Genomic DNA, 12,559 nt, shown 5'->3' on the forward strand with positions numbered 1-12,559 from the left:
TCATCTTATTGTACACCAAAGAAAATTACATCCTCGAGGTCCTGGAAGGCTCTGTTCTACCCATTTTGCATATATATTGTACATTACTTGGGGAGCTGGGTGGAGAAGAGGGCTTTGTTGGGCATATTTGTTCTGGCTATTGTTTATGCAGGTCTGACTGAACGAGGGAACAGTGGGTATCATTTCAATTTCTGATGTCAACATCAAATTACTTATTTAATTTCATGCCTGGCGAAGCATTGTATAGCTACACGCAGAATCATTTCACTTCATTTGTTATGCTGTGTTTTCGTGGCGATTGGCTTGCCTTCCAACTGACAGCTTTAATTACAACACGAATTTGATTGCCCTGCCGAGGAATTAACATAATGCCACAAAGCACTGGAGCTCCCCTCCCCCGCCATGCCCACGCCCTCTGCCTCCACCCTCCCAAGCAGCCCCAACCCATCCGTTCTGCCAGGCCTATCAAGCACCGGAAGATGCCACTGAAGTCCAGGAGGAAAGATGGTGCCCGCTGGAAGGGGAGGTGAGCCCGGCCCTGGGGTCGGCGAACCAGTCTGTTTCTCCATCCAAGAATGGATGGTGAGGACAGGGAAGGGGATGGCTGCTGTGAAGTTGGAATTCTTGGCTCTCAAGGCAAAGATCCGACCGGCTGCTCTCCCTAATGCTTCACTCCATGGGCCTTCCAGTCCGGCCCACGGCCCGGGCTCAGGGCCGGGAGCCCAGGGCCCCGAGCCCAGGGCCCCAGCAGTTCCAGTGGGGTGGAGCCAGAGAGATGTCTTAGGGATGCTCCTCTCCTTCTGGTACCCAACACAATACCCTGTACACAGGAGCAGGATGGGGTGATGGAAAAGAGGACACATGGGCAATCAGATTATCTAAGTTCAGGCTCTAGGTTCAGCTTCCTTCTATTCCTCCCTCCCTCCCTCCTTTCTCTTTTACTCTATCCTCATTCCCTTTTCCTTCCTTCCTTCCTCCCTCCTTCCCTTTTTCCTTCCTCCCTCCCCCTATCTTCTTCCTCCCTCCCTCCCTCCTTTCCTTCTTTCCTCCATCCCTCTCCTTTCCCCTTCCCTATTCCTTCTCTCATTTCCTTTTCTTTCCTCCCTCTCTCCTGCTTTTCTTCTCCTTTATTCCTAGTTCTCTCCCTTCTACTACTCCAGTTTTGCTTCTTTCCTTCCCTCCCTCCTTCTTTCTTCTCCTTTCTTTTCTCCCTCCTTTCCTTCATTCTTACTTTCCTCTCTTCTTTCCTTTGTCCTTTTCTCATTCCCTCTTTTTTCTTTCCACCCCCTCTTTCCCCCCCTTCTTTCTGTTTCCATCCTTTCTTCTTCCCTATTTTCACCCCTCGTCCTTTCTTTTCTCCCTCCTTCCCTGCTTTCTTCCTCCATCCTCCTTCCCTTGCTTCTTTCCTTTGGTTTTCATCAGCCCTTCTTTTGTTTGTCTCAGGTTTCTCACCACCAAGGTCACTGTGTGATCTTGGATAAGTCACAGAATCTCTGGTTTCTATTTTACCTAGAAAGAACAGATCTCTAAGTCCCCCACAGGGTGGACAGACAGACAGACAGACAGACAGACAGACAGACAGACACACACACACACACACACACACACACACACACACACACACACGGGTTGGCATACCGGGGCAGGTGCTCCAGCAGGGTCCTGATCAGACAGTCAGGGTCTTGTGGGGAGGGAAGAAACCCCAATCCTAGTTCGGGGAGAGCAGTGTGGCTGACCCTGGAGACTGTTGGCGTCCACATGGGCTTCCCTGTAGGCATCCTGCCAAGGGCCCCGTGACATTGGGGGGGGGCTCCCCAGGGAGATGCGGCCGACCACGGGCAGTGGAGGGAGCTGATGTCTCCTTTTCTCTGCCCGGGGTGGGGGGTAGGCATGGGAGGTGCCAGCGCACCTCAGGGCCCCGCCGGCCCCCTAGCCTACAGACCGAGGCCGCCCCAATCCTATCCTGCCCTCACTGCCTAAACTGGGGGCTCCATATCTGGGGAGGGGTTGGCCAGGAGCCACCTCTTCCTCTTCCTCCAGAAGGCACGGAGCTCTGTGTCTCCTTAGGGCTGGAAGTGGGGGGTGGGGGGCCTGGGGCGCACCACAGAAAGAGCCAGTGACCATCCGGGCTCATCAGGCACCCCACAATCCGGGGGTCACTAATGCTCACACCCCACTGCTCATTAAGCTCAGGGGGCGGCGGGGGCCAGTCCTGAGACAAGGGAGGCTGAGTGCCCCCCCAGCCCTGCTCGTCCTCTGTCCCCCTCCCTCAGGAAAAGAGGGGAAGGGAGGGAGGGGGGAGGAGGAGGGGAGGGGGGAGGAGGAGGGCTGTCCCAGGACCATGGATGCCAGTGTGTAGACAACTCAGGTCTTGGGGCTTTGGGGGCCAGAGCCACGTACGAGACAATGGCCTCCCCAGCCTCAGATGGCCAAAAGAGCCGCCTCAACACAGACGTGGGAAAGCGGGGTTCACGGAAGCGGGCAAACAAGCACAAAAGCATTCTTGGAACGTGTGTCCTATGTCAGGAACCTGAGGAGGCTCTGGGGATGGGGACACAAAGATCAACCAATTCCTGTCCTCAAAGAGTTTATGTTTCTGTGGGGAAAATCTTGTCCATTCCAGACACAAAACACTCACACTACTTTCATGCTCACACACGGACACACAAACACACTCATAGACACACCAACCCCTGCACTCACACTCACACACACACACACACACACACTTACACATAAACTCACACAGTCACAAACTTAAACTCACATACCCAAGCTCTCAGATACACACACTCACAAACTCACATTTACACACACTCACATGCAAACAAACAGAAACATTCACACAATCACAGACACACACACTCATACACACTCACACATACAGACTCACACAATCACAAGCTTAGACTCAGACACCCAAGCTCAGATACACAAACTCACATTCACACACACACACATACACACACATACTCATACACACACTCACACACATTCAACAGACACCACACATAATCTCACGCACACACTCACATTCACACACATACACAACAGGATCTAGGGAGAACAGAAGCAAAATGAAAAGTATTTCTGCCATAGGGACCTTAAAACCTTGAGGCCACCACAGGTCAGATAATAAGATACCTAACTGATTTGGCTGACATCAGATGACTCAAATGTAAACCAGTGCGGGGACAGGAGTGGTTTCAGAAAACTTGTGCCTCAGGAAGGGATAAACCAGGTAGCTGAGCAACTTTAAGTGCATCACATCCCAACTCCAGCAGAAAGTGTTTCTTCCATTAAGGTCCAAATCAGGCGTAGGTGGGTGGCACAGAGGATAGAGCACCAGCCCTGGAGTCAGGAGGACCTGAGTTCAAATCCAGCCTCAGACACTTAATAATTACCTAGCTGTGTGATTTGAACAACCCCATTACCTTGCAAAAAACAAACAAAAAATTAAGGTCCAACTCTCCCATATTTAAAGACCCCTGAACTTGTAGACCCTGAAGAGAAGTTATATGTCACTTCCATCTACTTCCAATCACTCTATCCCATTCACTGATCAAAAATTGGCTCTCCTAAAGGGAATACAGACAGGAGAACACAGCAGAGTTGGGGGTATCAGCAAGAAAAGGAACTGGCATTAACTGTCAAATTCCTCCAAGTTACTAAATGACCAGGGTTGCCACCTCGACCAGGAGAGATTGAGGGGAAGGGGGCATCGCATTTTTCAAAGTCTCAATTTGGTTTTTTGGCCTTTGCTCCAGAGTAGGGAAGGCTGATGACCCTGATCAGTTTAAAGGCCTCACGAAGACAAATTTTCACTTGAGAAGCCAAGGATGTTTTTTTGCTAAACTCAGTGTTAAAGTGAGCCCAGCCACGTAGTTGTGTCCACAAGGCCAAAGGAGGCTGGGTAGCCAGGCTTTCCCAGTCCCTAGTCTCAGACCCCTTCAGCTCAGTGACTAAGCTAAACAAGTGAGCATGACTTCTTCATGTGGACAACCTTCATATGTGGGCGGGTCATTATCCCTTCTCCCTTGGGCATGCCTTGGGAATGGTTTGGCAAACTCAAGCTGAGGGAAGACTTTTAAGTTTTCCCCATGAGTCAAACCCTCCAGTCACTTGAGAGCTCTCAACTCATACAAACCCCATAAAATAAATAAAGTGGAAATGACATAATGTTCTAGTCAACCTCCCTTGGGCAGAAGTTCCAACCACCCCAGATGCCAAGATCTCATGCAGAATATTTTATAGAGGAGTGTGCCAATGATCTGTGATCTCACGGATGTTCCTTCTAAGGACACAGATTGAAAGCTCTCTAGGCCTGCTCAATCAAAGCAACTCTTGTCTAAGTCTTCCCTCCTATAACCTTGCAATGGGGTCTTCCTGATGTGCAGGGGCTCTTCGCACTGAAAGAATTCCAATGACATAACAAGTTGTCTCCTATTTCTACCCCCCCATCACATGACCAAGCCATCATTTGGGGTTATGCTTCTCCTTTATGGTGTTTTCACCATTTTTCCTCTTACTCTGTTTATCATGGATCACAGCCTGCTCACACCTACTCAGAGCCTTCTCTATTGAGCATTGGATAATGACCAACTTTGCTGTGATTCCTCTCTATTCCTTCTACAGAATGTTCTGCCATACTCCTAGATATCTGGACTACTTTTATTCCACACATAGAATAAGATCCCTTCTGACCTCTACCTTGCAGAATCCCCCCCACTCTACCTTTTCAGACACAGTTCAAGCACAGTCTTCTGTGTCTTTTCTCAAACTGGGAGTACCTTCCCTTCCCAACTAATTTACATTTAATAATCAGTAAGTCAAAAGGCATTTTTAAGCCCTTATTTTGTGCATGTGTCCACCAGAACAGGAAAAAGAGGGAGAGGGGAATCTACGTTGTATTTATTTTAAATTTATTTTGCTTGCATTTATTCCATATATATGTACTTATATAAGTAATTTTATGCTTGCTTTCTTTCCCAATAGAACATATTTTCCTTGAAAGTAGAGCATATTTCTTCATGTCAATTTATATATCCTGAAGTGTCTGAAATAAATGATACTTACTACATATTTGCAGACTATTTATAGTCATCCAACATATAACTTAGACATTTTTTTTCTGGTACAAACTTTGGACTGATTTAATTTTTTTCTTGCTATATGAATAAACCATTAATATCATCTGCACTTTCTAAGTGTTTGGTGGAGAATGTGGGTACCATTTTTTTGGATGTTGGTAAGTATGGGTCTAGAAGGCTAGGGTACCATCTTTCAATTCCATGTTAGTCAAGAAACTTTCTCTTCGGAGATTCCTATTTCAGATTCCTGAAGACCCAGTACAATTTAAATTTATCAGCAGAAAGATTAAAGATGGCTGAGCAACCCAACCAGTGTCCTAACCAAAGACCTATGCAGCCTGGGTCTTCAAATTGCACATTAAAGGGGATAACAAAGTAAGTGACCAAGGTGGAGTCCCAAACTGCTAGTCCCTGGGATGCCGACTTTAATAAATATTTAAATCTCTTGCTCAAAATTGACCCCTCTACTGGGACTTGTGCGATGTCCATGTGGTCCTTACCCTACTACCTGTAAAATGTCATGGAACACTACCAACTCTATGCCGAGTTCAGTTACAGGGAGGGAACACAAGGATTTATTTCCAATGTCTGATAAATGTCTCAGAACAAAATTTCATTTGTTTCTGCATCTCTCCTCTTAACCATAGCTGAGAGGACAACTAAAACAAAGGGGACCTGAAATGCTTTACAGGAGCAGAGTGACTCAAATACACCAAAAAGAGCCTTGATGATGGACTACAAGAAAAGAGCATACAATAATCAGAGTTAACATCTTTGGGTCACTGCTCCAAAGGACAATGGACTGGGAAGGGTACTGACCTATAATCAAAATTCCAGGGTTAGTAGAGCAGTAATAATCACACTTTGTGTTTACATATCTCATTTCTCCAAAGAATTCAATTTCAAAACTGCAAATCATAGCATAAACATCCCATAGAAGTGAGCAGGAAAAAAAGGTTATTATAATTCTACTTTTTACAATACAGCTGTGAGGGGGTAAAAGATAAATGATACAGAACTAGCAATTAAAATGATTCATTCACAATTTGCCTTTGACAAGGAACCTAAGAATTCCCCACTTCATTCCTTAGCATCCGTTGTTTCCTTGATAGAAAAGGTAACTCTCATGCTATTATAGCAGCCCTTTTTCTGTTCTTACTAAACATCAAGGTCAAAAACTAAAGCTCATGTCCTGAATGGCTATCAGAATCAAGGTTATGCACTCAATGTCATAGGCCCCCAAAAGGGTCAGGGGACTAGAGCAAAGGCAGAACTGATTTTAGATGGAGCCCCAAACGATTGAAATTCTTTTTTTTTTTAAACTTACATCACTAAGTCTTTCCCTGGAGCTGGTCCGGTGGAATCCCTTGGATTCTCCGCTGGCGCTCTCACTGTCGCTGTCCCGGCAGCTATTCTGTCCTGGTTTGAGCTGAAGAAAGAAGAGAAAAGTCACATGGTAAGAAAACAAGAAATTCAAACTGAATAACCACCCACTCTGATCCATGGGTTCCCACCATCTTGAGGTTTTTTTTTTCCCTTTAAGAGACTACTCAAAATTTACTTGAGTTTTTAATATTTAGGTACTCAGAATAATGCCTGGCCCTTGATGATCTGTTCCTCACACCTCCCATAGCCATGCCGAGGACCTAACCACAATTCATTCCAGCCTTATCTCCACATCAGAGTCCTTTCATCCTGCCCAGTTGTGATCCAGCACCAGCTGCAAGAAACCTTTTGTGGTCTCCTCCTCCCTATATGACCTCCTCATTTATAAGAAAGAAAACTTTGCTTTGGATTTATTTATTCATTCTTATCATATACATGTTATTCCCCCTCTCGGAGAGAAGAGATTGTTAACGTTTTTTTCTCTATCTACTCAGTCCCTAGCCCAGTGGCCAGCACAGAGAAGGGTCTTCATGAATGAAGATACATTAATTAAGTGATAGCAAGGGCAAGGCAAATATCATCAGTGTCATTCCAAAGGACTTGTTAATGAGACTGAACAGGCATCACTGAACCTGTTAATTCTTTTTATTTCAAGATGTCCTTAAGAATGAAATTTTGATGTGGTTTTATCCACATTGTAGAGACACACTATCAAGAACAATCCCTAGGTTGAAGAGACATTTCTCTTCTGTGTCAATATATGTCACCACTTATAATTTTCCCTTCAACAACGTACGATTCCATAGCAATCAGAAACAATTAAAGATAAGATAGTAGGTGGCATGGTGGAGAGAGCTTTGGACTGGGAGTCAGAAATATCTGAATTCAAATTCTAACATGGGCATGGGCATGGGCAAATTAACTTCTTCAATTTCCTTATTGGTGAAATGAGAATAATACTAGGAATAATGTAGAGGATTGTCCTAGGGATGAAATGTGAGACAGTATCTGTAAAAAGCTTTGCAAACCTTAAAGCTATTCTGTAAGTTAGATATTATCAGCCTGAATGAGAGGGAGGCAGAAAAATGTGGAGCTCAAAAGTTTACAAAAGGATGAATACTGAAAACTATCTTTGCATGTAAATGAAAACTTAAGAATATTCTATTTATTACATATTTCATATAAGGAAACTTGTTTCACCTCAAGGGAAGCATGGCAAAGTTAGTATGGCCACATTAAATGTTAGAATACGGAAATATAGACTCAGTTTTTGAAGGTCACAGATTCACCATAGTTTTTTTTTCTATTTCTTAATATTCAGCCTCATTCTTTTGATTTCTTTATATGTGGTTTAAAAATAATATTGATCAATAAACATCTTTTTCATTTAGTCAGTGTCTAATAACTGGGTTTTAAATCCATTCTCTCCAGAAGGAAAAGATTCTGGATGGAACAGTGTGGAGGTCAAGCAGGGGAGGGAGGTAAAAGTTCAGCTAAGTTTTCCAGATTCTGCAGAGATACCTACATTCAAAATGGAATTGAGTGTATCACCATGACTAGGCTCCCTCCGCATACCTTCACCCCACAGGCAATGAATACAAGTAAAATCTAGAGATTTAGCATAGGTCTTTTGATGTTCTTAAGTGATGATGGAGGCAGGATCAAAAGACAACCAAAATATGTCAAGAAATGTCTAGTAACTTCACTTCCACAGCCCTGAAGGGGTTCCTCTGTTGTCTGACCAAGGGCCAAGAGGAGGTAGAGTCAACAAAGCCCAGGGCTGCCAAGGAGGCAGCTCCATATTTCATCATATGCCATCTCTACAAAGCAAAAGGGCTTCACTGAAAACCCTTCCAAAAGCCCTCTATAATCCCTTCTCCCCCACCTCTCTCATCGCTCCAAAGCCAAGCTCAAGTTTAAAGGAAATTTAGGATTTTAAGTTGTCAAGAAGCTCAATGTTTCCAGCTAATGCTCCGACTATCCTAAGCACCAGAGTTAAGCCACAAGATTTTAAATAAAGAAACTTTTTCATTCTTCATCCAGTGCTTTCATTATCAATCCAGCTTCAATGATCAGATGTAAATCAAATCAATCCGATGAAACAAGCATTAATTAACTGCCAATTATGGAGATACAAAGACAAAACCAAAAATAATCCTTGTGCTCTGGGAGCTTACATTCTAAAGGGGGAGAGGGAAGGAAAACATGCCCCCCTCACCCACCAAAGTAATCTAACCCCCAAAAAATCCAAGAGGAGAAATAATCATTTCTATGAAAAGATTTACAGAAGCTCTTTTTGTACTAACAAAGAACTGGAAGTTAAGGATGTGGCAACCTCTAAGGCAACAACTGAAAAACAACTGTGTATGAAGGAAATGAATTATTATGTTTTGCCTTAAGATATGACAAAAGGAACAGATTTGGAGAAACCTATTAAGGCTTTTATGAACTAATGCAGAGTAAAGTGAGAATCTGAATATAATAACAACATTGTATATTAAAGACTGACAACTCTGAGAGAAATTAAGAACGCTAATCAACAAAGTGTCCAACCACAACTCCAAAGAATCCAAGATGAAACAGTCCTACCCACTCCCTGATAGAGAACTTTATTTTTTTAATTTTGTTTTGCTTTCTTTTTTAAAAAACAAAAATAGAAGGGTTTGATAGGCCATTGTAGGGCATTGTTATAAAGAATAAATGAACTCAAAGTACAAAATCATACATGCATTTTCTGGTACAATCAATTCAAGAATTTATTGTGCTTGATTATGCATATTTGATTGGAGGGTCATGACACCACCCCTCTCTCCATTTCATGATGGGGAGGGAGATGTGACGAGGAAAAAGTGAGCTGGAGATTAGACAATGGGGAAAAAAGAAAGAGTGGTCATTAAAATATTGTTAAAATGCACAGAAGATACAGAATTAAGGTCAGAAGAAATCACAGAGAAGACAAGCTTTACAAATCTCTTGGTGAATTTATTACATATTTAAAAAGCAAGGTCTAAAAACAGAAATTTTACATTTCACATAAAAAAAGGTAAAAGTAAAAAAATTTAATTATCTTTTACAAAATGATTTGGGGATAGGGAAAGAAGGTATTTGAGCTGAATGAATCTTCAAAAGAGATTTGGAATCAAAGAGAAAGGAGAAAATATCAACTACTGAATTCAAGATGGTAGTTCCTACTAAACCTATTTATCTTTTCCCCATACCTCACTCCCTTGCCCTTTACTTATTTTTTTTTAGGTTTTTGCAAGGCAAATGGGGTTAAATGGCTTGCCCAAGGCCACAGGGCTAGGTCATTATTAAGTGTCTGAGACCGGATTTGAACCCAGGTCCTCCTGACTCCAGGGCCAGTGCTCTATCCACTGCGTCACCTAGCTGCCCCCATTGCCCTTTACTTACTGGTCACTCTTATTCCTCCCTTCTCTATCCCTTCGCCTTTCCCTTTTCTATTTCTGTCTATGGTTCATAAATACTTGTGCAAATACACACACAACAAACAGATCTCTGGAACACAGAAATTCTTTCCATGGATTTCTTCTAATTTGTGGAGTCTAGAACGCAATTATCATCATTACAAAGCCCTCCGTGTACAACATTCATACAAACTCCATCGACAAAGAAGCTTCAAATACATGGCTGAAACACTCTTTTTTTATTTAAAATGCTCTTAATTTTGTTGGTGTTGCTGTTATTGTTGTTGTTTTTAAACAGAAATAGAGATTTCGTGATTTTGATTGGGAATTAGTCCATAACCACCAGAAATGCCCAAAAGTTTCATCACCAGGTTTATTGTTCAACGTTGACTTTGTCAAGAAAGACCTAATTTCACATAACACATCACTGTAATTGCTAAAACCTCATAGATACCAAATACCTAGAAAGATAAGATCACCTCAATGAGAAGTTAATACTAGAAATTCATTTTTCTTCCACAACAGATAACAAATTTCTGTATTAAAACAATAGATGTGAAAATATTCTTGAGAATTTAAAGAATAAACTTTCCTAGAATTATAAAGTTATCACTGGCAAAACTGGGGCCCACAAGACCACCTAAATATAGCATTAACACACCTAAGTATACGAGTGACATTTTAAAGAGATGTCAGCATATTGAAAACTGACAACATCCAAACTATGTAGTAGGCAAAGCTCAGAAAATAGAGACCTTGTGCAAGAAATCTAAATCGTTTGGGAAGATGAAGCAGCACTGAGTAAGTTTGTCATCTTGCCAGCTACAGAAGTCAGTTGACCTGAAGATGAAGCTTTGAGTCTACACAAGATAAGATTCCATCTCACCACGATCATTCCATTACAAAAATCAATTATTTTATCAAGCACAAGTGTCTTCTGGTCAATAAACAGAAAGGGAAAAACAATTATAAAGATAAGTAGTCATCAGGAAAATGTCTACCTCAATACCTTACAACATAGAGATGACAAGATCAAAATAATGCAGTGAGGTAGATAATAGCAGGAAAACCAAATACTCTTAGAACAAGGAAATATTACTTCAAGAAACAAACAGAAGGGGGTAAAAATGCATTCGTACCACTGAATCTGTCTAATATAATTGAAAGTAGCTTAGCTTAAGTACTCTAAGACAGCCAAGACTCAAGAATGGAATTTAAACTCCAACACAATGAGTAATAACTCTAAGAACTCACTCAAAAACAATCGGCAGTGGGGCATCAAATGAGTGTTTATGGAAAAACAAGGGTTTGTGGTAGCAATTCAGAACCAAGTCATTATCACAAAAACATTTTGAAGACCCCAGTCTTAGTGATGAATACATGTTATTCAAAGAAATCAAAAACCATGCCACACAAGACTTCAGGCTATAAAAATTCAACATCTACTGGACAGCCAGCAAGAAATGATGTGGTGGCTAGAATTATGTATTAGAAGATTCATATGTTTTCATGGATTGACAGAAAACTAATCACCATTGGTGAAATGAGGCCTCAAATACCCTTGAGAACCCACCAGAAAATTATCACAGACTAAAATATTGCTCAGAATTGCCCAGAAAGAATAATTCGGGACTCTACCCATTACATCACCCTGACTCTCATAGAAAGCAAGCAAAGTCTTGAAAAAAAATAACAGGATTTTTAACTGTGGTTGGAAATCTTACAGGAAGATGAACTTGTTGTAAGTAGGATAGGAAGCTTGTCTCTGTTTTGCATTAGGTTTCAGGGTCAATACATGCCTGGGTCATTGGGATGCTGATCTAATCACACTATTAACATTCTCTAATGAGCAGCCAGGAAAATTGGGATCATTGTTTTCACTGCCATTGATGAAACACCTAAGTGGGGGGGGGGGGGGTTAATGGAAAAGAAGAGGGAGGAAGAGAGGAAAGGAGAGGAGAGGGGAGGGGAACCCAGCAGGTGTCATTTTTCTGCTAAACAATTTTTAAAAAGATAAAAGGATAAGGCCAAGAAATCTGAGCTGTCCTCAAAACAAAACAAAACAAAACAAAACAATGTGAACAATGCAAAGCAATCACCAATGAGTCCAAGAGTTCTCTTTCCCCGATTTACCGTTTCCAAGCAATAGTTGTTTTTCGTTTTTCTTTTTAACATTCCAATTGCTTGAGGATTTTTTAGGGGGAGAGGAAGTGGAGGGCATTTTGTTTTTAACTAGACTAAACTGAATTTAGGTGATAGAGAATAGAGAGAAAGAAAAAAATCTCGACTAGTCTGAGTTTTATCTTAGTTCTATACTATAAATCAATCATGTGACATTAATTGAGTACTTATGTGGCAGGCACTTTAACAAGGGAATAGATTTACAAAAGAATAAAACTAACTGCTCAGAAGGAACTGACATTCTAATTCTAATATATTAAGTATATGTAAAATATAAATATATGTTATGATGTTGGGGGTATATGAAAAGAAGATCCTTTCCCCTAATGCCCCCCCCATCAGTAATTATTAACTATCTTCTATGTGCCAGGACTGTGCTAATAAGCAATGAGGATACAAAAAAAGGGAAAAGACAGTTTCTGCCTTTGAGGAGTTTACAATATAGTGGGGAAGATCTCATGTGAACAAATATATACA

The 12,559-nt window shown here is 41.8% G+C and overlaps 1 protein-coding gene across 5 annotated transcripts in view; it reads right to left on the reverse strand.

Annotated features, from left to right (window-relative positions):
* The window catches only part of AUTS2 (activator of transcription and developmental regulator AUTS2), a 1,198,592-nt gene that overhangs the window by 672,586 nt on the left and 513,447 nt on the right, over positions 1–12,559 (reverse strand). For all 5 annotated transcript variants that reach the window (XM_074189338.1, XM_074189337.1, XM_074189335.1 and 2 more), the window contains one exon: positions 6,418–6,519. In XM_074189338.1, the coding sequence (XP_074045439.1) occupies positions 6,418–6,519 (102 nt within the window). The remainder of the gene's footprint in view (positions 1–6,417; positions 6,520–12,559) is intronic.

This window comes from Macrotis lagotis, chromosome 5, assembly GCF_037893015.1.
Source record: "Macrotis lagotis isolate mMagLag1 chromosome 5, bilby.v1.9.chrom.fasta, whole genome shotgun sequence".
NCBI classification, from domain to species: Eukaryota; Metazoa; Chordata; class Mammalia; order Peramelemorphia; family Peramelidae; genus Macrotis; species Macrotis lagotis.